Genomic DNA, 26,699 nt, shown 5'->3' with positions numbered 1-26,699 from the left:
TCAACAGCAATCAAGGAAACATCGGAAGTAATGACCGAAGCAGTTTCATTGCACTTGTCCCCATTGAGTGTCTTTACATGGATGCATCCTGCCTCAGATACTTCTCTTCCCACTCTTAGCCTGCAAGTTCCCTTCTACATTACTCTTAATATGCCCCTGGAATTGTTTCTGATTTACACTTCACGTCCCTTTTCTCTATGATAGAAATTGTGCAAGAGCATCATCTCTTGACTGATCGCACTGTTATTGTTGTTGCCCTTTCTTATTCAGTTATGTGTATGCTACTTAGCCCCCATACGATAAGAGCAGGGTAGAATACTTGAAGTTCCTTTGCAGGTTCGACCACGTGCAGGAGGAGACATGGCTGCAAGTAAAACAGAGTACAGCCAAGGCCACCTTCTGTTAAGTGGTGTAGCTTCTCAAAAAGCTCTTTCAAAGACATGAAACAGATGAGGATTTGATTTTGTACATTGTTCTGAGATTTGTAGAAATGAAATCCCATCCACTTCAGATGGGCATTAGACACTGGCTTTAATTCCAAATACCTATCCTAAAGCCTCCATCCCTGGGAACTGATGTGACTAATATGTTCTCAGGTGCCAGGTGCCTGTCTTTGTCCTAAAATTGGCATACCCACATCGCTTGCAAGGTTGAAGGTTCTCAGAAAATCTAGCAATAGCTCTCTTGGCTTTATAGTTAGGACTGGCCACACTTGGAAGTCCCAGTAACAGGTTCTCAGATATCTGTGCTCAGGTCCGTATGGTGACTTTTTGACACAGGTGGAAAATGGTAGGATTTGACTTCTCTCTGAAAACTTTGTGGATATCAGAAAATTTATTCAGTAACCCACAGCTGGGGGTTGATTTCCCCCTCATATGTTCATGCATAAAATATTGTATGCACAAGCCTATCAGGAACTTCAGCCCACAGTGCTACAGTTTGTACAAATGCCACCTGTCAGCATTAACAAAAACTTTCCCGTGCTGCTTTTGAGCCTTTACTGTAGGTAGTGACATAATTTGCTACATATTTGACCCCTCTTAAAATACAGGCTAGTTAGCTCAGGAAATAAGAGAAGAGTAAGTCAGCCTCTACTTTACTTTCTTAACTGTGCCAAAGACACTCAGAACCTTTGGTTTCTAGTTTTTCAACATGATGCCAACTCCTCCAAGTTGAGCATCCCATATCAACACTGCCTCATGTCAGCTCCATTTATACAGATTTTTTAATTCTGTTATGTTACTATTATCTGCAATTTTTGATTAAATATTAACAATATCAAAATGACAGTTGACGTATAATAATCCACCGTAATTTACAAGGCTTCTTCAGCCAGTCAGTCACAGCACTGTCAGCCAGGAAGGATGGAGAATCCTGAAAGGTGCTGAAAATTTTTGTGCTTCCTTCAATTAGTTTGAAGGGGCTTTGTACCTTCACAGAATCAACTATGTTGGAGAGGACCTTGAAGATCAGCAGCTAGCAGAATAAGGTCCTCCTATTGTTAGAAAAGATGATTTGCAAAACTAGAAAGAGGAAGGGGGATGGGACAGGGAAACTCTTTGCTGGAAAGGAGATGTTTGCCCAGCAATATGAAATCAAAATCTATGCCTGATCTGTAAGAAATTTCTCTATGGGCACCACTCTTTTTTTTTTGGTATTCAAGTCAACTTTTGCCTGTATGTGATCTTAAAAGAAAACACAAGAGCAAACATGTGAAAGAGGAAGAAAAAGGCAATGAAAGCCAAAACTACCAAACCAGTGAATTAACCCAAAAGACTTAGATGTTTACATGTACCTTGGGTTTTTAATTTTTGTCATTTTCCTATATAACCAAATAGGCTGTGCATCCAAACTACAGTTTTTATTTTGGTTACTGCAGTTCTCTTGGAGAGCAGAAGCATACTGCAGGAGTCTTCCACGGCACTAGAGGTGATTTCTGCCACTGGCAGAAAAAAAAAATACATCAGTTACAGCTTTGCTAATGTAGTCACAGGAAGTAATGACAGACAGATTTGGCATATGGGGCATATGGTAGAGTTGAGGCCTGAAGGATTATGATACTATTGAACTGAAGGACTCCCGATAAAGCTGGTTTTATTTAATTTTCAATTCTGCTTCTTGTGCCTAAGGGTACTTGCAGACTTGGGTGGTTTTTAGAATTGCTCTCAGTATTGGAAATGGCCACAGAAGTTAATTAAGAAATGTTAGGCAGAGTGTTTGCAGCAACTAGACTCTTCCAGGCATGACCAAGGCTCAGCTCAGCTCAGCTTGGCCTTCAGGGACACATCCATTGGGTCCCTGGAGCTTTGCTGTGAGGTAGGTGAAGGTACAGCAAACTAACCAGATTTACTAGCTCACTTTCCACAGCCGGTGGTGGGTGTTGTAGTGTTGCTAAGAGCTGGTTAGACTGTCCCAACCCATTGTCTTAGTAACACAATGTTATGACCCAGAATTATCTGTAAGAGAATAGGGATACATAAATAGAAAGTGTTGCTTCAACACTGGGATGTTATGGGTTTACAAATCAGACTGATGCACTAGAAGCTGGCTGGTCCCTATGCAGACATGGTCTGGATTTGAGTTGAGGAGCTAAATCAGTCTCTGTGTTGAACATGATACTAGTGATACAAGAAACATTTTAATAATATCAGTACCTCCACTGGAGATACTGGGTGCAATTCACATGTGGTGGTAGCAGGTACAGCTTACCTCAAATTCAATGGGAGTTGTACCTACTTCTGCCATGGCCAGCTTTGATCCTGGGTGTCCTGGGGAGTAAGCCCAGCCTCTTGTGCATTTCTTTGAAACTCCCTTTTGCCCTCTTCTACCATTTTGTTGCTCCTGTGTTAGCCAAGACCTAGTTTACTAGGGCTCTTGATTGGAGACTTATTACAGCTTATTTCTGTCTGCCTTTCTTTAAAGCCAGCTGAACATACCCAATGCTCTTCCTCTATGGTAAGACCAAAAATACAGACCACCCTCCCAGCTTCTGTGACACTCTTTCTAACACACTCCTTTATTCTCTTCCCCGTGATCACGACTTTTCTCTCCAAGCCCAGCCTAGTTATTTGTGCATGAAGCTGCCATGTCGTGTATTGGTGTGAGTCTGGTGTTCACATGAGCTGTGAATATGCTGCACATGTGTATTTCTTGTGCATCCTGAGCTTTCCTTTGGTCAAGTTAACTGTCGTTCTGCCTTCTAATGAATCACCAAGAGAGAACTAGACTTGGTAAGATTTCTTGTTAGCAACAAGCTGTGACTCTATCAATGTGATGTTGAATAAATTTGCAATGTGACTTCACGTGCAAGCCGCCAAACTAGAAAGGATTGGGACTCTGAAGTTCCTCTTCAATGAGGTGATTCACTGTAACATTTGAGTTCATACATTGCAGAAAAAAAAGAGTATGTTGTGCAGTGGTACACACAAATTCGGCTGCCTTGGTGTACAAGGCAGTTTGCACACCACCCCAACAGAGTTATAGTAACTCCAATTGCCACTTTGCAGAATTTCCCTCCTCTGACAAGGATATGCCTTGAAAAGCTGCATGAAAACCAGGAGAAAGCAAGCGAGGCTACTCAAGCACCAGCTAATCTGTAGCCACCTAGTCTTAAAATGACCATAATCTCCTGAGGCATCACTGGTTTTGGCTAAGTGTTTTGATGCCAGTAAACTGTAGATTTGCATCAGGGAGGAATTGGTTCTGGTTTATCTGCTGCTTAGACTTTGCCTACTCCAGGACCCTAGGAGGACAGGGATAATTTTCTGCCTACAGTAGCTGACTCCTCTCAGCAAAAGATGAAGCAATGCTAAAACCTTTGTCCAGACCCATGTCTGAGCTTGCTGTGATCCAAAGATAAGCTAACAAGAGCAGCAGCAGGGAGAATAAGAAAACACTTCTTTTTTTTCTTTTTTTTCTTTTTTTTTTTTCACAACCAGAGCAGTACTGTTGTCCATGCAACTTTTTAATTTGGACCTCAGCTTCCTTTTACGTGTTATTTGAGTTTAGATTCTTAGAGAAAGTGGAAGGGAAGCCATAGGACTTCTGCAAGAGGTGGGTGACCTTATAGTTAGCCCTCTAGGACTGTAGTGCTGAGAGTATTGAATGCTATGATTTTTGATTTCTTGGAGTCACATTCTGTCCTCACCTCTGAGTAATTCCCTCTGATTCGTTGAAGCCCTCAGCCTGTTGTCCAAGTCAGAAAACAGGAATGATGTGAGATGTAGGGAACACCCAGGCTTTTCCTTGACGCAGCCTGTTCCCCTAATCTTTTTCACCCAGTTACTGTACGGGCAGCAAGCATCAGCCTTTGCTGCAGACTGGCAGAAGCTACCCAAAATAACTGTTGGTGATTCACCACAGACAGGCAGACAGACAGACTGCATCTGGAGTGTAATCCTGAACTATTGCACATACAGTGCTGTGCTTTCTGTACAAGCGGGGTTTGCACACACTAGCGAGCAGCTATGGCCCCTGCCTGCCCCCATGGCTGCACAAGCAGGGGTTGAGCGTCAGTCTTCTCATCCTGGGTTGGAAACAGAAGCACACACAGCACACAGGTACGTGTCCTCATCTGGACATTTAATCCCAGAAACATACATGCAGGTGGTTCCTGTGCCTGGGGTTTTATCAGGAGCAGACAGGCAAGCAGCTGCTTGTTTTCACTGCGCGGTGACAGGAAATCCAAAGGGTCTGTTCTCTCTTGGTTTACACAGTGGTGAGTAGTTAACATCAGGGGTGATCTGCACTGTTTCTTCCTCCTAAAAGTTGGTCTTCCGGTGGTGTTTAGATGCAAACTGCAGTCTCTGCAGGCTGGGTGGGGAGAAAGAGAGCGTTTCTGTGCACTTCTTTGCTCCACAGCAGTTCAAGTGGCAGGGTGACAGTGTTATCTCCCCCTGTGACAGAAGGTCATATTCCCACAGTACTGCTAGCAGAAACCACCAGCTCCCCAGGCTTTGCACAGTATTTCAGGGGGTTAATGAACTGGGAAACACAGCATTTTCTGTGCCTTGCATCCCCTCGAGCTAGGCAGAGGGTCTGCTGCCAAGGCCCAGGTGAGCCTCCAGCCACAGCAGTGCTCAGATGGATGTTGCCTTCACATGTGTGAAGGCTGAGGAACGTCATAGCTGGTTACAGGCCCAGGGGAAAATGCTTAGGGACAAAGCAGATGCTGTGAGAAAAAAAACAGGCTAGAAGAAAGACTATTTTAAAATACTGCACACTTGAACAGTAGCAGTGAAACCAAAATAAAATATTTTTTAAAAAACAGAAGTCAGTGCACAGACTGTGGGAAGTACAAAGGGGTCGTGAGAAAAGCAAAAGGCCCGAACATAGAGCAGCAGGAGTAAGCGACCATGGCCTGGCCCCTAGAAGCATGGCCATAGCAGCACAGGGACAGCGAGGTGCCAGGGACGGCTGCAGCTGGGCAGGGGCCAGTGCATGCCATGCCCCAAAAGGGTATCACACCCTGGAGCAGACCCAGGACCTGCTACTGTTTCCCAGCAGAGCAAGTGACACATGGCTGATGCCCGATACCAGATTCACCAGAACTGCTGGCTGAGGCACCCACTGGAGTAAAACATCCAAGACAGGTCAAAAGTGAAGTGTCTTTCTCCTCCAGTACAATGTCAAAGGAGAATTGCATCTTTCAAATGTGAGGAGGAGATGTAATGGAGGGGTTTATACCATACCATGTCCCTAATCCCCAAAAGTCCAGGCAACATGAAGGGAGAAGCTGATGGCCTCAAGAGCCCTCATAGAGTAACCTCACTGCCATGGGAGAGAGGGCAGGCTTGACCAGCCTTGGCCCATCCCTGGCGTGCTGGGGCAGTGCAAGCCCAGGGAGCAGTACAAGGACAAGGAACAGTGCAGTGAGCTCTCAGCGTAGCATCCTCTGTGGCCCAGGGCCCCTGTTCCTCCCGTGCTGTTGTAACTCCTGCCTCTGTGCCAATGGCTTCCAGAATGCAGAGGAAAACTCTCGTATCTCAATCACCTTCTTCCGACTCTTCCGCGTGATGCGTCTTGTGAAGCTCCTGAGCCGAGGGGAGGGCATCCGGACACTGCTTTGGACCTTCATCAAGTCCTTCCAGGTATTCCTTTTCTTATCTTTAAGTAAGACCTAACTTCTTTTTATTTCCCCTTGATGGCCTCTTGGGGATGGGTTTCACCCAAGTGCCTGAGATCAAAAGCTGCTGGTCAGAACTGTGTGCACCAGTGACAAGGGGCACGAATGAGAGTCAAGTAAATGGGACTTGCAGGGGATGGCTGCCTGGGTATGAGTTTCATCTTTAAAGCATGAGTCACTGCTTAAGACCTTCCTGAACAGCCTTGATAGTTCAGTTCAACTCAATTACCACCTGTCTATAACCCTTCAATTTCCTTTTTTTTTTTTTTTCTATTTTCACTGTATTTAATATCTGTTGCTTTAAGTGAAATACACAGCTATGGGGAAGGCCTGGGTCTCAATTAAGTTTCCTTTAAGCCTTGTTTTGAGGATTTCCAGTGAGTATTAGAGATGTGTGACCTCCATGCTTTCATCCAGGAAGAATTTCATCTTTTTGGCCCACACTTTTGGCCCTGGTAATGATGCCAAGTTATTAAATTGCTGCTGCTTTTTCCCCAGAGCGAGGTTACATTTTTGTGATAGGTAAAATACCAGAGTGGATAGGGGAGGGCAAAGGAGACCAGACTGAATAAGAATCATCACCTTTGGAGAAAAACAAACACCAAGAGATAGCTATTTGCTAGAAAAACTGCTTCCAAACCAGACCCTTACCTAGCCATTTATAGAAAAATGGTAGTTAGAGACAAAACATAGCATATTCCTGCATTTTACAAGTACTTGACCTGGATTTACTGGGCCAGCACAACCTGGATGTTAGCTGGGGCAGGTCTGGAGGAAGGGTCAGGGAGAGACAGCACAGGAATACATATTGTGGTCTAAGCATGAGAAAAGATGCAGGACACACCACTGGACAAAAGCATGAAAAAGCAACACACAAGTCTTGAAACAACAGCCATATATCCCTCAGACTGAGGCTTTAAATGGTCAATAGCATTTGTATTGACTCAAATGGGAAAGGAGCTGATTTACGCTTTAAAACTTAAACCTCACCAGCTACAACACAAGCTGGGACCAAAGCCTGCAGTGCTATGAATCCCCACAACTTTTGTATCTGTCAGCAGAAGTAGCACATGTGTACACTAGGGATCAGTCTGGATCTTTTCTGATGCAGCTCTCAGGTCGTCTTGGTATCCAGACCACCGGGCTCATGCAAAGGGCTCTCATTTTGCACACTCCTTGACTGCCAGAGGATCTAATACTGCACAGCAGTATTCCGACACATCTGTACCACAATCAACTTTTCCCATTGCTTACATGGTTGCTAACTTCCAGGTTGTTATTTGAGCAGCTCTAGTGGGAACCATTTTGAATGCCTGCATAGGAATGAGATTCCCTTGGCATAGCTCAGCCACCCCTGATGCAGGGGACAGAGTCACACTTTCCAGTTCCTGCTTCTCCTCCCCTTGCCCCTGTGCCCTTCCAGCCTCTTTAGCAGTAGTTCACTCTTACCCTGAGCTCAGCTTGCCATGACTCTTGGCTGGAGAGGATGAGATGGATGGGAAAGGGAGTGTCTGGTACTTCCCTACAGTGACCTTCAGACCTCTTTGACTGGAGAGTCACTTTTAGGCAGGGTTGTAGGGTGATGGGAGAAAGTATCAAGGGAGGTATCTCCCACAGCAGAGAAAAAAAAAAAAGAAAGGCACTGCAAGCAAGTGCCTTTTCCCTTGAGAGCCTTTAGCCATTTATAACATGGTATTCTTTGCTCAGAGCTCCTCCTCTTGCGACTACTGGGAGGCTCCTTTAGTAGCTAAGAATAGCCACTGTGCAGAGCTCTTAATTCAGCCACTCCCACTGTCAAAATATGAGATCCCCCAAAACTTTGTCTGGCATGGCTCTCCTCTGTGTCCCCACATGCTTCCAGGAAGCATCTGCTCACACAGGGCAGCCTAATAAGCAACAAACTTTTGCTGGCATTCAGATCCCATTGTAATTCCCGTGTGCCCTGGGCATGGAGCACAGTGCTCACATACAAGTTGGGGCACTGGTCAGAGGAGTGTGTGGTGGGAAAATGCTCCACAGTGTTTCCGCCTGCAGAGATAGCGACATAGCCCAGGCTGGTGAGTGGGAGGAGTAGGAAGTGAGAGGGGTGCTGAGGGCAAGGCAAGGCCGTGGGAATCACAAGAACAAAGTGGTAAAGCCAGGGAAAGATGGAGACAGAGGAGAACAAAGCCAGAGGAGTGGAATACAGGAGGTGGGGAGCTGAAGGAGAGTAAGGGACAGAGATGAGCAGGGAGGTGCATCGGTGGAGAGGAGTAGGATGAGAAGAACATGGAAAGGAAGTGGAGGGCCAGATGGCCAAGAGAAAAAAAACACTTTTCCCATCCCCATTTAAAACATAGAAGAACTGGTAAGGTTATGCACTTCAGGTCCTGTCCAGACACTATCCCAGGAGCATTTCTTAGGTCTTGTGTACTTCTGTGTATCAAGTCTCAAATAGATCATCACAAAATGTATGAAGCATGGTGTATCTCCACTGACATTGTGGGATAACCATACAGATTTGTCTGACCCCATAAAACACACAAGAATCTGTCCCTAAGCCTCAAGATCATGAATACAGACATTGTTTAAAGGTTTGAATTTTTGCTATTTTAATATTCAGATCTCTTTGAGATTATTTCTGTAGATCTTAGTCAAATCTCCATAGTAATCAGTGAAAATTTTTCCTCAATTCTTCCTATAGGATTTAGCCCTATTAAATTTAGGCATAAACTTAAAATGTGTAAATAATCTTATATTTAAAAAAATAATAATGTTTTAGGCTTTTTATACTCTGTGAAATGGGGTGTTCAGAATCCAGATCAGGGGCTGTACTCCAATTTTCAGGATGTGTCCGCCCATTACCTCAGAAGTGAGGTCTTGAAATCTCTAGTCTGAGGACTAGATTTTTCAAAAGCAACAGAGTAGAAAATTCCTCCTCAAAAGCCTGAGCATGGGAGGTCCTGAGCTGTGACCTTGATTCCTTTCTAGTGGCAGAGGAAACTGATAGCACTCAGTGATGATTGTACAGGCCTCTTCCTTATGAGGCAGCTCTGCATATCAGGGCTCCGCGTTTCCTCTTCAGCAGCTGATCACAGACACTTACTGCTTTGCAGACACCATCGGAGACACCTAACGCTGAACAGGGAACAAAGCTGAGATGCTGCTTTAGGTACTTAGGAAGGTAACAGGAATTGTTAGCAGAAGCCTTGAATTTCGATCTCAGCAGCTGTTGCAGTTATTATTTCATCAGGCTGGATCCAGAAAAAAATCACATTGCTTTTAGTGCCAGAATAATGCTGGTTATCAGAGTTTTCTCCTCTTGGTAAGCAGATGTAGACACTGGTTTTGCCCTCGGTTTTCTCCGTCGAGGGCAGGACTGACGTGAAGGCAGCAGAGCTACACCGTCAGCAGTGGGAGCAGGGGCAGAGCCTGCCGGAGCTGGGTGGCAGCACGTGGTGGCTGGGAGGGCAAGCAAATGTGGGCCTATAGAGGCATCTAGTGGCTATCTAGCCAAATTACAGGCTCGACGTTTGGGGACAGCCTCCGCCCAGTTTCCCAAAGCCAGGAGCATGAGCCAGGCTCCAGTGTGTCGGGCTCTGTAGAGACACAGTGCTCTCTCTTTTTTCTTTCATTTCTAGGCTCTCCCCTATGTGGCTCTTTTAATAGTGATGTTGTTCTTCATCTACGCCGTGATCGGGATGCAGGTAAGTGATGCTAAAAAGCTCATCTGTCTGTCTTCTCCCGTTAGAGTTTTGTTAACTGACTTATAAAGTAACTAGATCAATGTGTTGTAGGGGCTTACAAGAATGTTTTCACCCATTAAGGTAAGACAGCAGATAACTTTGTTGGAAAACATTGTCTGCCTATCCACTTCCAACAGGAGCAGAACACACTCAAAAGCCACAACCCATTTAATGGCAGAATGCAATATGCAAACAGTAAAAGGACTGTGCCTCATTGGTTCAAAGTAGTTGTTTCAGTGGGCTTATGGCCATGCTGCACAGAACAAACCCAATTTTTCTTTCCCATCACTTTCACACTAGCATAACTTCCGCTGAGTTGTAAAGAGCAGCTTTTGATTTACACCTGTGAAGGTAAATATGGGATCAAACCCATCATACTGACACTCTGTGTTTGTGTCAGTTCTTCAGGAAGCTGCATCAATACAATTTTCTATTCAGTTTGCAAAATGAACTTGGGACCAGCCTGAGCATTCACCTATGCAAGCAATTGTTGTTGCATACAGACCAGTGAAGAATGGATGGGATATAGGCCCAGTCTGTGACAGTCTCAGCCTCATTTGCTGTACTGCTTTTCAAACTAAGCTTCACTTTCCACTTCAGTGTTAATTAAAGATCTCAGACAAGTCAGCCACCTGGGACTAGAGACCAAAGTATAGAAAGACATGGTGTGATTGCTTCCAGAGGTCATCAAACGTGACAATCTTCTTGGTTTCACAATGCCAACAGAATTTGTGACAAAAATCATCTGACCTCTGTGACCTTGTTTTAATTTGTTTCCTGTTATTATAATCCTATCTTTTCATAGACTCATCTGCTCTGCCCCAGTTTGAAAAATAAAACTAAACTTTTTTTGAATTATCACAGGTTATCTCAATTGCCTCCAGTAATTACAGCTGTCCTTTATTCTACTAGGCTAATACTGTAAACTTGACAGTTTTGCCTTTGATACCTAATGAGCTCAAATGGCCAAGATCTTACAGGATTACCTGTGCTATACAGAAAAATCACTTGAGACTGTTACACTAGTGTTATGTAGCTACACAAAGCATTAAAAATGTCTTCCAAGCACCCATGTGGATGGGGTCTACAATGATCAGGGCACTCAGGGCTAGATGTTTTATTCTGTAATTCTATTCCCTTCTCTGTCAGCTAGTTCTAAGTTGGCTATTTAAGCCTTGGCTTACATTCAAGCCTCTGTTTAAATCATTTCATCAGCCTGAAGATCATACATCTGTCTTTCACATTGATCTAGATTACTAGCTTGCTTTCTGCCCTCCTGTCTTCCAATGAGAAAACCAACTTTTCTCATCTTCCCTCTTTGCTTAGAGCCAACAGACCTATTATCATCACTTTTTGTCCAAAAAGCATCTCAGACATTTTGTGTGCTGCTCTCTTGAACCTGCTGACTATACATAGAGTTCCCTCACATGCAGGGATACGTAGGAAGGAAAATCTTTCTTCACTCCATTAAGCAGCTACCTTGAAAGACTAGATGTACCAGAGCTGATGAAAATACAAGAATTTCCCATATAAAGGAGACCTACCACTTTATCTCAGCTACTACCCTGACCTGGAGCGTAACAACATTCAAGCCTCGCTACCTAATGTGCTCAAGTGGAAAAATCCAAACTGATGCTGATAGATGAAGCCACTCACATCATGGCCCAGGAGGCACAGACTGGAGAGGCCATATGAGAGAACCTCTACCTACAGCTCCTTATAGGTGCCTGATGCAAAGCACCCCTGGTAGCTGCCACCAGTTTCTCGTGTGTGAGGGGAGCTGCAGGGTTGAAAGAAAAATCAGACTTCAAGCATGGGAAGTTCCCTTGCCTATGCTTGGCTGAAATTAAAAATACAGGCTGCCTCAGCTCAAACTGCCTCTGAGCATTTAAACTGTCCTCCTGCTCCTCCTGAGTGCAGCTGGGGCTGTCACTGCTACCCGTGGCGTGGAGGTGGTTGGGGCTGGGAAGGCCCACATGTCCATGAGGCACCCTGCAGAAAGCTGCCATGTACAGACCCTCCCTCCCACCTGCCATGGCCTCCCCACCATTGTCCCTGTGCTTCATTTCACATCGTTGTTTCTCTTGGGATGTTAATTATCAGTGACATTTGCTTGAAAAGAAGCTCCATGTTCTCTCAGAGCTGCTCTATTCCTGCTGCTTGTTTTGGCTACAAGATTACAGCTCTTGGTCCTTGAGATCTCTGTCACGTTGCTATTGATGGGGAATATATAGTCCTGACTGACTATGCTGTGCAGAGACCTTTCTGCCAGGCAACATTTGTTAAGCTCTCAGTCCCAGTACCCAAAAGTTTCAAACCTATATCAGACTTTTCCAAAGAAGCCTGAAATTCTGCTGCACTGGGGACTTCACATCCAAGGACAGACCTCTACAAGGGTTTGGTGATCATTGCAGGCTCTGTGCGATCACTGGATAAACTAGTTGGTGCAGCAGTGGTTCATTGGGCGTGGAAGGAAGCTGTAAGCCATCCTTGTCTGGGCAAATCTAGTCATTATCTTCACACTGCTGCATTCTGGGGGAGGCAGGAGGAGGGGGCCTGGGACACCTGCTGGTGACAGGGATGGCTATTAGAAGGGCAGGCATTTGGACAATCTCCAGATACAAGGCAATGTACTTCAGTTGTTTTGGGAAGATCCAAGGCACCCCACAGAGTTGGAAGCTCATGGCTTTGCAGCTGCTGGTCTTTTGCTATAACTTCCTTCTGGTGAGGACAGATAAGCAATGAAGGAAGGAGCCTTTTCTGCTGTGTTATTGACTTCTTTCAGCTGGACCCCCTCCCCATATGAGTACCTGTTAAAATAAGTCCCCATATCATGTATTCACAGCATATGAAGTAAGGAAGGATGTCTTGTTCTAACAGAAAATGCTTCTTGCTACAAAATGAGTGCTTTTCTGGTGATAAAGTACAAGCAAGGGAGGCAACAGCAAATATGAAAGACCTGTGGAAACAATTTTTTTTAGGAGAACAGATTCTGTTAAGTTTCAGAGTCACGGTGAGGCCAAGAGCTACAGTTGACAAGAGATTTGGGGATTTTGCAGGGCTAACCTGAAAAGACCTTTGCTTTCTGCCAGGTGTTTGGTAAAATTGCACTGAACGATACCACAGAAATCAACCGCAACAACAACTTCCAGACCTTCCCCCAGGCAGTGCTGCTGCTTTTCAGGTGGGTGTCTGACAGCTCTGGATTGTGTCAGTCTGGGAGCACGATTCCTCTGCTTTTGGGCACAGATTATCTCTTCCTACTGTGTCATGCTCACGAGGTGAGTAGAAACATGTTGTGCCTTAGCGGGGGAGCCTAGAAATTACATCAGATGAAACGACTGGTCCCTTAAGCTTTGTACCCTGCCAGCTGACACTGGCCAACACTCAGTGCTGGGGAGGGAGGCAAGTCCTCCCACTCAGAAAAAAGGTAGCCAGTTTTCAGTGCTCTCAAATGTTGATATGCATAACAAACTCCTTCCGTTCAAACCTAGCCAGTATGACTTCCAGCTTATTTTAGCAGGGAAAGGGACATGAGCTCCCACTCATGCTTTGGCATGGCTCTGCCCAGCTGAGCTTAGCACATCATCCTGCTCCAGCTGTGGCCAGATGTGCTGGCGCCAGGGAGGGGTGCTGACAAGGTGGGGAGTTGACACATATTCAGTGCTCTCTCCTCATTTTCAAGGAGTTTTTTCATGCAATCCATAGCTGTGTCATACACGTCTTGATGACTCTGGCTGGTTGGAACATAATAGCCCCATACCCAGACTAGCCAAAGCCAGTCAGTAACAACACTGATTTTGGCAACAAAGCTAAAAAGAGCAGCAGGGTATGCCAATGTGTGTCAAAGCTCAGTTATCAGCCTAACTTGCTTTTAACTGACCTCAGTGGCAAAACTCCCATTAATGTTCATGGGAGCAGGAATGGGGTGCTAATGTGCCAGTCCTTGTCACATCAAAGGTCACTGCTGTCTTCCTTTGCCCTTTGCCATGCCTAGGTGTGCCACTGGTGAGGCCTGGCAGGAAATCATGCTGGCATGTCTCCCAGACAAGAAGTGCGACCCAGAGTCGGAGCCAGCCAACTCCACCGAAGCAGATCACTCTTGTGGCAGCAGCTTCGCTGTCTTCTATTTCATCAGCTTCTACATGCTCTGTGCCTTCCTGGTGAGTTTACCCCAGCAACCAAAACCTGTCCTCAGACTGAGCCCCTGCCTCCCCAGACATCAGCACTGCACAGCAGAAGAATGATCTCAAAGAGAGAAAATCTCCCCATGGGGTTTTTCCCAGCAGCACCCTTTCAGTGACCACACCCCCTTGATCACTGCCATTTCTTCTTCCCTCCAGCTCTGGGGGATGCTCTGCTTCCAATCCCAATCCTTTGTGCACAGCAAAGGAGCACTCTTTCCCCCTCCCCCTCGATGAGAAAACCAAATTAGCGTGTTGTGGGCTGTGCTGAGGCTAGCAACGCCTCAGCCACACTTCCCACCTTCCCTCCTACCTTCCTTCTGGCTGCTGAGCAGGTTTTTCCTCCCCTGCCAGCAGTAATGACTGTGAGAATACACATATCCCACTTGCATCTGCTCCGTGTTGGCAATGCAGCATTGCTTAGAGCGACAGCACATGCTCTACAGCTGGCATCAGTGCTCAGAACTCTCCCAGTGAACAGCAGCAACATTTTTAAAGTTTTGGTCCTGGGCCAGAAGAAAAGACTTTTATCTCAGCCCCACTGCCTATAGAGGAGAAATCCCTGATTGTCCCACCACTATCCTGTTCTGCCAGGCAACGACACAGGTGAATAAAAAGCCATCACAGCACGTCTAAGCATTCAGCAAACTTGGGCCTCATCCATTTAGTAGGGAAGACAAAAATGTGACCAGCTGAGAATATCTGGCCTCTGGGATCTTCCCATTTAAACTGAGGGGCTGGCATGGAGGAACAGAGAAATCACTCCCAATTGCTTCCTAGTTTTGTAAATCCAAATCCAGACCTTAAATAGAGAACCCAGTGAAGTCTACAGTTACCTGCCTCAACCATCAAGTCATCTCTCTCCTTGTTTGCAGATCATCAATCTTTTTGTAGCTGTTATAATGGATAACTTTGATTACCTGACACGGGACTGGTCCATTTTAGGACCACACCACCTGGATGAGTTTAAAAGGATCTGGGCAGAGTATGACCCTGAAGCCAAGTAAGTAACCCAGCCTGGATATCAGAGCTCCCAGGGAGAACAGGCCCATTATTTTCTGTTCTCTAGACCCAGTGCAGTAAGCGCCATGCTCCCCCTTCAGGAACGCTATTTTTTCTACAAAAATCCTAAAAAAGATACCTTCACAGGGTATCTGGTGGTCAATCCATAATCCAGCAGTGCAAGGATACACTCAAAACTCTCATCATTTAAGCTGAACTGTTACCTGGCAGGACATTGGAGATGTAGATTGTTTAGGGAGGGGAAGCAGGAAGTTAACCAAAGGAGGTTGTAAGGTTGGTTTATTGTTGCATGTGTTAGGGATATTGAGCTGTGACTCTTCTATTTGACTTTCTACTCACAGCAGAGCTGCTGTGCTCAAATATCCATTTTGTCATAAGTCATATAGGCCCATCACAACCTTTACCTTCAGATGGCTGTTTTACATTGTCTGCAGGGTTATTCATATTAGCAGACTTGCAGGGATTTAAAGTTACACAAGAACAACTCACACAAGGGCTTAACTAACATTCAGTATTATATGCACTGTTTGACACATGCTTGGGCTTAAAGTGCATTTAGATCCTTTTGGCATTACAGTACAGTTGACAATTGTAATTGCAAAGCCCCCTTCATAATGCAAAAACTGTGGAAAGAAATCTTGGTGTAAACTAAAAGCAGATCTCTTTAGGAGACATAGTGTCAAGATTAATTTGGGCTCAGGTTCTGCAATACGTGAAGCCATGTCACATTATCAGAGTGATACATAAATTGAAACCCTTCTTCCCATCCATGGTGACTTCCCAGAGAGACTTTTAATATGGATAGGGCATAAGCACAGAATTCTAATAAATACACTGTTTGTTAACAAAACAGATACTACTATTTGTGCTTGTTTGAAGGTAGGACTGCTGTGGCTGAAGCCATATAATAGATAGCCTCTCAGTCCAGACGACATCCTGTTCCTTTCCATCTATAAATGAGAAGCTCTTTTTTTTGTCTTCCCTATCCATGTCCCATGCTTGAAGCCCCACCTCTGGCTCTGATAGGTCTGCTCCCTCCATGAGAGAGTTTGTCTTTTGAGATGCCATTTACAGAACTTAAAAGAAACCCACCTGCTGCTATGGAGGAAGTTCAGCACTTTGTTATGCGCAGGCTCCAGTGACAGCCTGAAGCATAAACAAGTATCAAAAGACAGTGGCTTGGGGCTATATATATATGGGAGGTAAAGTGCCAGGAAAAATGAGAGTTGCACCTCTCTGCTTGCTATAGCCCTAAGACTTACAAGTAAAGAAGCAGGCATAGATTTTCAGCAGGTCAGTGGTGGGAGGACAACCCAAATTGTCCATTCATGCACTAATTGATTGAAGTCAATTCTTGCAAGTATTAAATGTTGTATGACTGACAGCTGGCTTTTTAGTAGGAGTTATTCAAGTGCTGGGCAAATCCTGAGGAATGCACGGAATGCAAGAGGTCTGAAATAATACCTGAAGCTATGTCCAGGCTACATGGAATGCATTGTGGGGCCACAGAGATCTCAGTGACACTTATAGCTGCATCCACACTCTGCAGGCACGTCAGCAGGTTGACCCACACTGAGGATGCGACCCTCACTGTGCTTTCTTCTTTAGGGGACGGATCAAACACTTGGATGTGGTGACATTGCTCCGACGGATCCAGCCCCCCCTGGGCTTCGGGAAGCTCTGCCCTCACCGAGTGGCTTGCAAAGTAAGGCACACTGCAGCTGTGGGAAAGGCTGGGGCAGGAGAGGCGGCCTGTGCAGCCCCACTGTGGCAACAGCACGGGTTTGAACTGCCCCTCCCTGGCTGTCTTGCCACACCTCCCGGCTCCTCTGGGCAGCTACAACCTAACTGAGGGCTGGGGGTCACCCCCCAGCTGGGGTGTCCACTAGTCAGAGGCATCAGCACACTGCCAGCCCTCTCTCAAGCTGGGAGAGAACATCCATGCTTACTACAGCCCTCAAATATTGAGTGCTGAATCAACCACACATATGTTTGCAGTATAAAACACGTATCCCAAGAGAGATTAGGACAGACAGGAATAACAGGGCAAGTATCTCTGAGACTTTCTTTGGACTAAGCAGTGCACCAGAAACCTAGTGTTAACCTCTCATTCTTCCTTAAATAACTGACAGATACTAAACAGCAAAGTGAGCATGGTATTAAAGTACACAAAGGGCAAGGACAGATTTTCTGTGAAAATGTCTCACTCATTTCTTTGGTTGTAAGACTCCAACTATGAAAAAGGACTCTCTCTAGTGAACAATGACATGTTTATAACCTTTATGCTTCCTTCACTTGAAGTTCTTCATTCATCTCCTTGCAAGTCCCAGAGTTTGTACGTGACACTTGTATTTATATCAGTCTCAGAGCAAAATACAAAGCCTGGGGCCTGTAGACAGAAATATATGACTTCTGTGGCCTACTGCCGATCCCTTTCAGTCTGCTGTCTAACAGTTGTTCCTTGTCTCGACCTGGTTCAAACCCCCCAGTCTATGATTGGAGTGGTAGTGATGGGGGGATGACATGCTTTCCTCCAATTTGGTACTGAACCGGGCCTGTTGCATGAAAGTGGCAGAAAACAGAACTCAAACAGAATCAACCCCTGAAAGCATAGGAGTTCAAACCAAATCTCTGGTGTCTCTTACCTTCTGAGGCAAAAGTGATGATGTATGATCTGGTGACTCTGCTACATCTGTCTCAGATATTCAGTTGTTGGTCTCACTGAAGTTCACCCTGCAGCTGCAACAGTATTCAGCTCTCATTCTCTGTCCTACGTGGCTTTACAGAATTACTGCAAGGCTTGTTCTTATGGGAGACTTTAACCTCCCAGACATCTGCTGGAAATACAACACGGCAGAGCGGGACCAGTCCCGGAGATTCCTGGAATGTTTGGGAGATAACTTCCTAATGCAGCTGGTGAGAGAACCGACCAGAGAAGGTGCCCTGCTGGATCTCCTCTTTGTGAACAGAGGACGACTCGTGGATGATGTGGCTGTCAGAGGCCGACTAGGGCACAGAGATCATGAAATAAGAGAGTTCTGTATTCTTAGAGAGGCCAGGAGAGGGGGCAGCAGAACCGAGTTCCTGGACTTCCAAAGGGCTGACTTTGACTTGTTTGGGCACCTGCTTGACAGAATCCCTTGGGAGACAGTCCTGAATGGTATAGGGTCCATGAAGGCTGGACACTCTTTAAGAAGGAAGTCTTAATGGTACAGGAGCAGACTGTTCCCAGGTGCTCTGAGAGAAGCCAACGCCAGAGAAGACCACCCTAGCTGAATAGGGAGCTTTGTCTGCAACTCAGGGAGAAAAGGAGAGATTACAGCCTTTGGAAGAAGGGGCTAGCCACTCAGTGATTACAAAGATGCTGTGAGACTATGCAGGGTGGAAATCAGGAGGTCTAAAGCCCAGCTAGAAATTAATCTGTCTGCAGCAGTCAAGGATAACAAGAAAGAAATGTTTCTATATGTCAACAGCAGAAGAAAGACGAGGGAGAGCCTCCATCCCCTGCTAGATGCAGGAGGAAACATGGGAATGAGTGATGAGGAGAAGGCTGAGGTGCTTAATGCCTTCTTTGCCTCAGTCTTTAATAACAAGACTAGTTGTACTGAGGGAATCCAGCCTCCTCAACCAGAAGACAGAGACTGGGAGAACGACCCCCCCACAATCCAGGAGGAGACAGTCAGTGACCTGCTGCATCACACAGACGCACACAAGTCTATGGGACGGGATGGGATACACCCGAGGGTGCTGAAGGAGCTGGCTGGGGTGCTTGCCAAGCTGCTTTCCATCATTTACCAGCAGTCCTGGCTGACTGGGGAGGTTCCAACAGATTGGAAATTAGCCAATGTGACGCCCATATATGAGAAGTGTCGGAAGGATGATCCAGGAAATTACAGGCCTGTCAGCTTGACTTTGGTGCCCGGGAAGCTGATGGAATGGATCATCCTGAGTATCGTCACACAATACATGCAGGACAACCAGATTCTCAGGCCCAGTCAGCATGGGTTTAGGAAAGGCAGGTCCTGCTTGACAAACCTGATCTCCTTCTACAACAGGGCGACCTGCTTATTGGATGAGGGAAAGGCTGTGAATGTTGTCTACCTTGACTTCAGTAAGGCCTTTGACACCATTCCCACAGCATTATCCTGGCAAAACTGGCTGCTCGTGGCTTGGATGGGCACACACTTTTCTGAGTGAAAACACTGTCTGGATGGCCAGGCCCAAAGAGTTGTGGTGAATGGAGTTAAATCCAGTTGGCAGCCGGTCACAAGTGGTGTCCCACAGGGCTCAGTTTTGGGGCCACTCCTGTTTAACATCTTTATTGATGATCTAGACGAGGGGATCGAGTGCACCCTCAGTCAGTTTGCAGATGACACCCAGTTGGGTGGGAGTGTTGATCTGCTCGAGGGTAGGGAGGCTCTGCAGAGAGACCTGGACAGGCTGGAGCCATGGGCTGAGGCCAACTGGAGGAGTTTCCATAAGGCCAAATGCCGGGGGCTGCACTTGGGCCACAACAACCCCCAGCAGCGCTACAGGCTTGGGGAGGAGTGGCTGGAGAGCTGCCAGTCAGAGAGGGACCTGGGGTGCTGATTGACAGCCAGCTGAACAGGAGCCAGCAGTGTGCCCAGGTGGCCAAGAAGGCCAATGGCATCCTGGCTTGTGTCAGCAATAGCGTGGCCAGCAGGGACAGGGAAGGGATCTCACCCCTGTACTCAGCACTGGTGAGGCCGCACCTCGATTCCTGTGTTCAGTTTTGGGCCCCTCACTACAAAAGGACATTGAATGACTCGAGCGTGTCCAGAGAAGGGCAACAGAGCTGGTGCAGGGTCTGGAGCACAGGTCGTACGGGGAGCGGCTGAGGGAACTGGGGGGGTTTAGTCTGGAGAAGAGGAGGCTGAGGGGAGACTTCATCGCCCTCTACAGCTACCTGAGAGGAGAGTGCAGAGAGCTGGGGATGAGTCTCTTTAACCAAGTAACAAGCAAGAGGACAAGAGGTAATGGCATCAAGTTGCACCAGGGAAGGTTTAGACTAGATATTAGGAATCCAGAAGGGGTTGTTAGGTGTTGGAATGGGCTGCCCAGGGAGGTGGTGGAGTCCCCATCCTTGGAGGTGTTTAAAAGTTGGGTTGACATAACACTTAGGGATATGCTGTAGTTGAGAACAGTCAGTGTTAGGTTAATGGTTGGACTAGATGATCTTCAAGGTCTTTATCAACCTAGATGATTCTGTGATTTTGTGATTCTGTTTTAAAAGGGAGAAGGGGAATAGTTGGATAAAGCAGACTGGCTTTCAGGTTCATTAATCCCCTATCTTTAAGCCTGTCACTTGAAAGATTCTGGCGCTCTGTTTACATTTGCACCAGGCTCAGCTTTAGTGCAGGTGAGTTTGCAAGTGCCTCACAAGGTTTAAAGAAATCAGTTTTCTCTTCATAAGAAAAAAGGTGTCATTTAGAAACCAAATGGTTTGGGGACTGGAACAAATCTCTGTCCATGTAATACAGTCTGGGCAAATGCCCACTGGCTACTGGGGAAAACAAAGTTTAGAAAGCGACAGCCACACTGAAGAAAACAGGGTATCTAGCAACAGGAGAGAGACCACAGGGCAAGCACACCATTGTTGGGACCATAAGTGGAAATTATAAGTACTTTTATAATTGTGTAACTAAATTCACAGGCCATGGATGCTTACATTAGAGGGGTGGCAGGTGTGGAGGGCATCACGAGGGCATAAGGAAGAGCATGCTTCAGTCCATGTGTTGGCACTATGATTGTTTTCTTTCTTCTTACTCCACAGCGCCTTGTCTCCATGAATATGCCACTGAACAGTGATGGGACTGTCATGTTCAATGCCACTCTCTTTGCATTGGTCAGAACAGCACTGAGGATCAAGACAGAAGGTAAGAAGCTTGCTGACTGCAAGGCTACGAAGGTAGCTGAGTGGTATTCACACCTAAGTGTGCTGAGCTGGAATACAACAATAAGGTCATCTTGCGTAAAATTATCTCAGTTACTCATATGCAGCACATGGTACAAAAAGCAATGTAAAGATGTTTGGAGGAATAATATCTTCTAGGGAGAGAACAGTGTTTCCAGTTACCTAGAAAGCTGGTTCTTCCCATAGTATCATCTCAGATTATTGATCATGTTCTTTACAATGGTCTCAAAGTTAAAAGTTTTAGATCAGTGTCTGCTCAAATAGTGATGAGGGGAAGGAAAAGAAGCCTCCCCTTGTGCAGACTGGCTGCAGAGCTGGGCCACTTTTTGACTGCTGTTATCACTGATCTTCTAATCCAAGGAAGGCAAAAGAGCTTGGACTGGAGGGTCTCACTTCACTAAAACTCCTCCTGTGCTTCCATTAGCAGTTAACATCATGAGTTAATATCACACTGTAGTGACAGTAATGTTGTAGGATAAAGGCGGATGAGAAGCAAATGGGCTTTTAATAGCTTTCCAGGGCCAGCATGTATAGTGGGGGAAAGCAGGCAGGATTTTGGGCTCAGCTTGTCCCCTTTGTTGCACTCTGTTGCCTGCTGTAATTAAAGATATTGGTCCTGAGTCCAAACCTGGCTTCGTGTATTGATGAGATGGTCTAAAAGAGCACGCAGGTCTATGATTCACAGCTAAACATCTCTGCCTCAGGAGTGGCTGCATTACATTTCAGGCATAGGAAAGCAGAGACCAGCAGAACCCTAGCTTGCTGTGCCAGGATTACACTGATAGTTGAGCTAAAAAAAGTGGTAAAATTTAAAAATTATATTAAGGCCTTGAATGCTGTGCTAAACAAAATTTGACTGCAGCCAAATAGGCTCTCCTGAGGAAAAAGCCAACCACAACCTCCATAGGACATCTTGTGTCTTGTGAAATAGAGACCCTAGAAGGACTCAGTGTTCTTGTCCATTTTAGCCTCAAACTCTCACTCATTGCCAGTGAACTCCTGGGAAATCACCTAAAGCCTCAAACTGCTTGCTTGCTTTGTTGCCTTAGCAGGATCTTGTAAGTGGTTAGGGCAGGAGTTTGGAATTAGTCCTTCTGAGTCTGATTTCTGCCTTTGATGCTGTCCACCTATTCCATCCTTAACAAGTTACTCGGTGTCCCTAACTTCACTGCATCCTATTTAGAGAGCTACTGCCATGCAGAGCCCTGTGCAGCACACTGAGCCTTAATGCTGGGGAGCAATAAGAAAATCTGCAGGAACAGCACCTTTAGGAGGACAAGAGAATGGTTTCATACACCTAGAGAGAGAAGAAAGCTTTGATTATAAGGGGTTTGAGTGTACATAAATCAAGAAATAAAATTGAAGCTGAGTCATTTGGGAGGAAATGGGTATCAAGAAGGAAAGGATATAAACCAAATCTGCTTCACTTGCTCTCAGAGGGGTAGTGTGGCTTGATTAACGTCTCATTTAGCTCAGAGTCCCTTGGAGGAACATGTAAAATCTAAGTTCAGACAGTTACATAAAAGGCTTGTTATTGCCTATGCTGTTCTTCAGACAGCAAACACAAGTATCCTTGGACACTCCTCTGAGTTGGATAGTGAAGGCCTTACACACGCCTGTAATGCCCTGTCACAGCACTGTGCAGGCTCTCCAGGGCAGACTCTTGGCACCATGTGAAGAACTTGATGTCTGCTGGGAGGCAGGGATTGCCGCAGGTAATTCTTGGGAAGTACTGCAAGCAGGCCCAGGTCTTCAGATTTCTAGATGCATCTTTACCACCAATTATTTGTGTTTCCCAAGCTTTAGTTTCCCATTAACTGACCTCTATTCTCATCATATTCAGTCTTCACTGAATTTCAATTAAAATCTGAAGTGTTAGGTGAGATTATTACTTTTGGAGATGAAGTGGCACTATGTTTGTGTTGTTTCTGGCTGTTGCAGACTATCAGTCAGTAACACAGGCACCTTCCTACCCTGAGATAACTATGCATTTTTAGGAAGAAGACCTCTTGTTCTGTGGGGGCTTTAGCAATGGTCAAAACACCTCTGCTCCAAACTTTCCACTACTGAAAAAGCTCTGGTATTTTTCTCCCAAGACTGCCATGCCAGACATGAAATTGCTCCTCTGCAGGGTCCATTTAATTCCTGTCTCTGATGATTTTCACCCTGCAGGTAACCTGGAGCAAGCCAACGAAGAGCTGAGAGCAATAATTAAGAAAATCTGGAAGCGCACCAGTATGAAGCTGCTGGACCAGGTGGTGCCCCCTGCAGGTGGTGAGTGTAGGATCTTGTCCTAGAGTCTGAACCTGTCTGTCTTCTTCCCCACCTGACATGTCCTGCTGCACCTCACGATCATTAGGTGGAATATGGGGGACAAGATTTCTTCTACAGGCTGTTACCTGTATTTCATCATGCTGAGATCTCTTTCTGCCTGTACTAACATGAATATCCTGTTCTTACTGCTGAGAAATCACAGAAGGAAGAAAAGGTGCATAATAGGAGTTAGAAACCTTTATTTCTAGATCTTGTCCCAGTTTGATTGTAGGCATTTGCTCCCCTGGACATTACCTGGTGCTTGCTAGGGGCAAAGGAAGCGGGCAGAGCTAAGTAGCTCCAGTGGAGGATGATATGAACTTTATCTGACTGCATAAGAGATTATCAAGTTAAGGATGCAGCCCCATGTCATAACCCCTTCATATTTAGCAAAACTACCTCTACTACAGCATATAACACTTTTTTTTATTCACACAACTGCTTTCTGCTTTCTGCTATGATACCTGTCAAAGACTCATGTACCTAGGGACATTCCTCAGCCAGTCTGAACTGGTGTAACAGACTGCTGTGGGTGTCTATGCAGCATCCCTGGTAGAGTGTAATTACTAGGCTTCTTGGGACACCAGGTACATGGGCATCCAGTGTACCCTTCACTGACCTTCCAGGTGGCTCCAGGGGCTATAGCACAAAAAAGCACTTGGCAGTTAGTTAACAGTTGCAGACAGATCCCGAACCTTGCTCAGCCTGCTCTGAAGTCAGAGGACCATGTCTTATAAAATTTTCAGTGGGTTTGGAGAAGGGAGGAGAGTTACCTGGAAACTAAAAACTTAGTGCATATTTTGGCTGACTGACAGTTTGTATTGAGTGAGAATACAGCAATGACTGCATTTCTGAGGAAAGGTGATCATTTTGGTTTGCTCACACCCATGCTAGGCACAACCAGACAGAATTTCAGTGCAGAGAAGGGCCACATCAGGTCTGGGATAGATGGTCAGTCAGATGCTGTTGGTGAGCACAGACTCTGAGTATGTATTACCCTAGGCTATCATAAGACAGAGCAGCATGCATTGACCCAGACTGGGAGGCTGCTGTTACAGTAAGATCCTGTCTGGTAAACCAGTACAATACCAGAGACTGCAAAGGTTGGAGGCACTTCACCATAAACAATGTACATCCAGAGGTGCATAGCTATAGGGGTTCTCTGCCAGCAGAGCCAGTCTGTCCATATGCCATGTGCACCTCTCCTCCTGACTACATACAGCAAGTTCTGGCTGCGGAGCAATCCCTTCCTTCAGCCCTGCATTCTGATGCTGTAAAAAGCAGAGATGTACTGTGGTGCCTAGTGTTTCTGCTGCAAATCACAAGGCTCACATTAGAAAATACACTATTTAAAATCAGTTGCTTATTCAATTTTATTTTTAATACCCCTTTGCAGATGATGAGGTGACCGTCGGAAAGTTCTACGCCACTTTCCTGATTCAGGAGTATTTCCGGAAGTTCAAAAAACGTAAAGAACAGGGACTGGTGGGCAAGCCCTCCCAGCGCAACGCCCTCTCCTTGCAGGTGACAAGCGGGAATAGGACAAACACGGGTGGTACAGTAGAGGCATTTGACCCCACTTTCCTCTCAACCATTCTGGGGGCTGTAATGGGCTATCCCCACTGGAAAGGAGCTTGTAGACCCCTTGAATTACCACATCAGTACTTTTGGATATGCATGTATGTGCCACAAGCCACACCTCTTAGCTCTGGAGGTGGAAGGCACAAGTGAGGTATATCCAGAGTTTATCAATCTGCTAGTAATATTTGAAATCTGGGTTCCTTTTAGACAACTAGTATGAAGTGTCAAGCAGAGATTTGCTTATTAACAGATTCGTTCTACTCTTTCTGAGGGGAGTAACTCTAACAGGGTCAGGGAGAGCATGTTGCCAAGAGGCAAAATCAGTTAGAGCAAAAAGCATACCTGGATGCCAGGGCCATCCAATGGGCAGGGCATCAGGCTTTAAAACCTGGGATCTGTTCACCACTATGCTAGATGTTCACTGGGTGGACTACCAAGCTGTGTGAAATAATGAGAAAGCTGCATTTACTGTAAAAGCAGCACCATTTATGTCTCTCAAGAGTACAGTAAGGAAAAAGGGTGACTCTGGAGTTCCGGCAGGCTAAAAAGTGCTGTGACAGAGGCACAGATACAGACTGAGGTCTCAGCATACCCACAGCTTACTTCCCTGGATGGACTCCCTGAAGCAGATTCCAGTCATCGAGGGGTTTGAGGACTGTCCAGGTCCAGATGCCAGAAGTTTAGCTATTAAATCCATATTTAAGCTGCTGATTAAAAGGCAAGACTTCCAGAGGCATGGAGTACATGGTTCAGCTGGAACTGTGGCTGCTCTAGGGCTTCTGGTTGTGGATCTGAGAATCCAAAGTTGAAAGCATGCGGACTTGCTTAGTCAAGCCTGTGGGTTTATGTCTATGTCCTGTTGTGATGAAGCCAGAGGACTAGCAACAAACATTCCTGGGTTGGATTGTGAAGTTTCTCCCTCTCTAAATGGAGATTTGTTGGTGTTTTTCTAGGAGCTGGAGATGATATATTAAGTAAAAGGTCTTCACCATGCTTAGGAAGAAATAGCACTGCGTTTATTTCTCCTGTACCCACTCGGAGATATGAAGCTCTATAGTTTGCTGTTTTGCAGGCTGGTCTGCGCACACTTCACGACATTGGGCCAGAGATCCGACGAGCAATTTCTGGAGACCTGACAGCTGAAGAAGAGCTAGATAAGGCCATGAAAGAAGCTGTTTCTGCTGCCTCTGAAGATGATATCTTCCGGGTAGGTGCTGAATAAATTTGCAAGCTGAGACTAGACCAGTGGCTGAGCTCAGAGTGCTACCTCCTCTTTCATGCATTCTGTATTTCAGCTGGTCCATCCTTCTTGTTTTCTAGACCCTACTAAAAAACACAGTGGTGGATTCAGGGTGCCAAGTCCCAAGATCTTTGCACAGTTTTCATCCCATTTTCTTCTCAAAGGAAGTTTCCCTCATAAAACCTAAATAAAATCAGAATGAGAATGGCCACCAAAGAGTCTGAAGAACAGATTTGTTCAGCCGCCTTACAGTCTGCAGAGCAGCAGCCAGGCACACTTCAGGGTTTTGTTTACTCCTTCTTTCAGTGGCACAAGTAGCATCCTTCCAAAAAGAACACCTAAACCCAATAGAGGTCCTATGCAAGGAGGAAACCTTCTGAACAAGTTACCTAAATCTTCACTTTCTTAATTGATCCCTCTTTCTTGTAATTCTCTCCTCTGGTAATATTTCCTCTCCTTTGGCATTTTCCTCCTTGCATTATAGAAAGATGCTGTCAGTCCCTTTCACCACTCATCATATAAACCATATAAATCATAACTGGCTCATTAAATCTTTCTTCATTTGCTCCTCCAG

The 26,699-nt window shown here is 45.7% G+C and overlaps 1 protein-coding gene across 20 annotated transcripts in view; it reads left to right on the top strand.

The window, feature by feature from the left end:
• Positions 1-26,699, top strand: part of CACNA1C (calcium voltage-gated channel subunit alpha1 C) — a 444,106-nt gene that overhangs the window by 400,900 nt on the left and 16,507 nt on the right. For 13 of the 20 annotated variants that reach the window (XM_026841170.1, XM_026841181.1, XM_026841173.1 and 10 more), the window contains 11 exons: positions 2,923-2,955; positions 5,961-6,089; positions 9,745-9,810; positions 12,942-13,033; positions 13,847-14,012; positions 14,909-15,036; positions 16,665-16,761; positions 20,851-20,953; positions 23,164-23,265; positions 24,701-24,828; positions 25,943-26,092. In XM_026841170.1, coding sequence (XP_026696971.1) covers positions 2,923-2,955; positions 5,961-6,089; positions 9,745-9,810; positions 12,942-13,033; positions 13,847-14,012; positions 14,909-15,036; positions 16,665-16,761; positions 20,851-20,953; positions 23,164-23,265; positions 24,701-24,828; positions 25,943-26,092 — 1,194 coding nt within the window. The remainder of the gene's footprint in view (positions 1-2,922; positions 2,956-5,960; positions 6,090-9,744; positions 9,811-12,941; positions 13,034-13,846; positions 14,013-14,908; positions 15,037-16,664; positions 16,762-20,850; positions 20,954-23,163; positions 23,266-24,700; positions 24,829-25,942; positions 26,093-26,699) is intronic. The other 7 variants (XM_026841183.1, XM_026841182.1, XM_026841178.1 and 4 more) reach the window with 1 other exon arrangement.

Source organism: Athene cunicularia (genome assembly GCF_003259725.1).
Source record: "Athene cunicularia isolate RWA chromosome 1 unlocalized genomic scaffold, athCun1 chr1_part2, whole genome shotgun sequence".
Lineage (NCBI taxonomy): Eukaryota > Metazoa > Chordata > Aves > Strigiformes > Strigidae > Athene > Athene cunicularia.
Note: the sequence above shows the minus strand (reverse complement) of the source record. Positions and strands in the feature narration are given on the sequence as shown.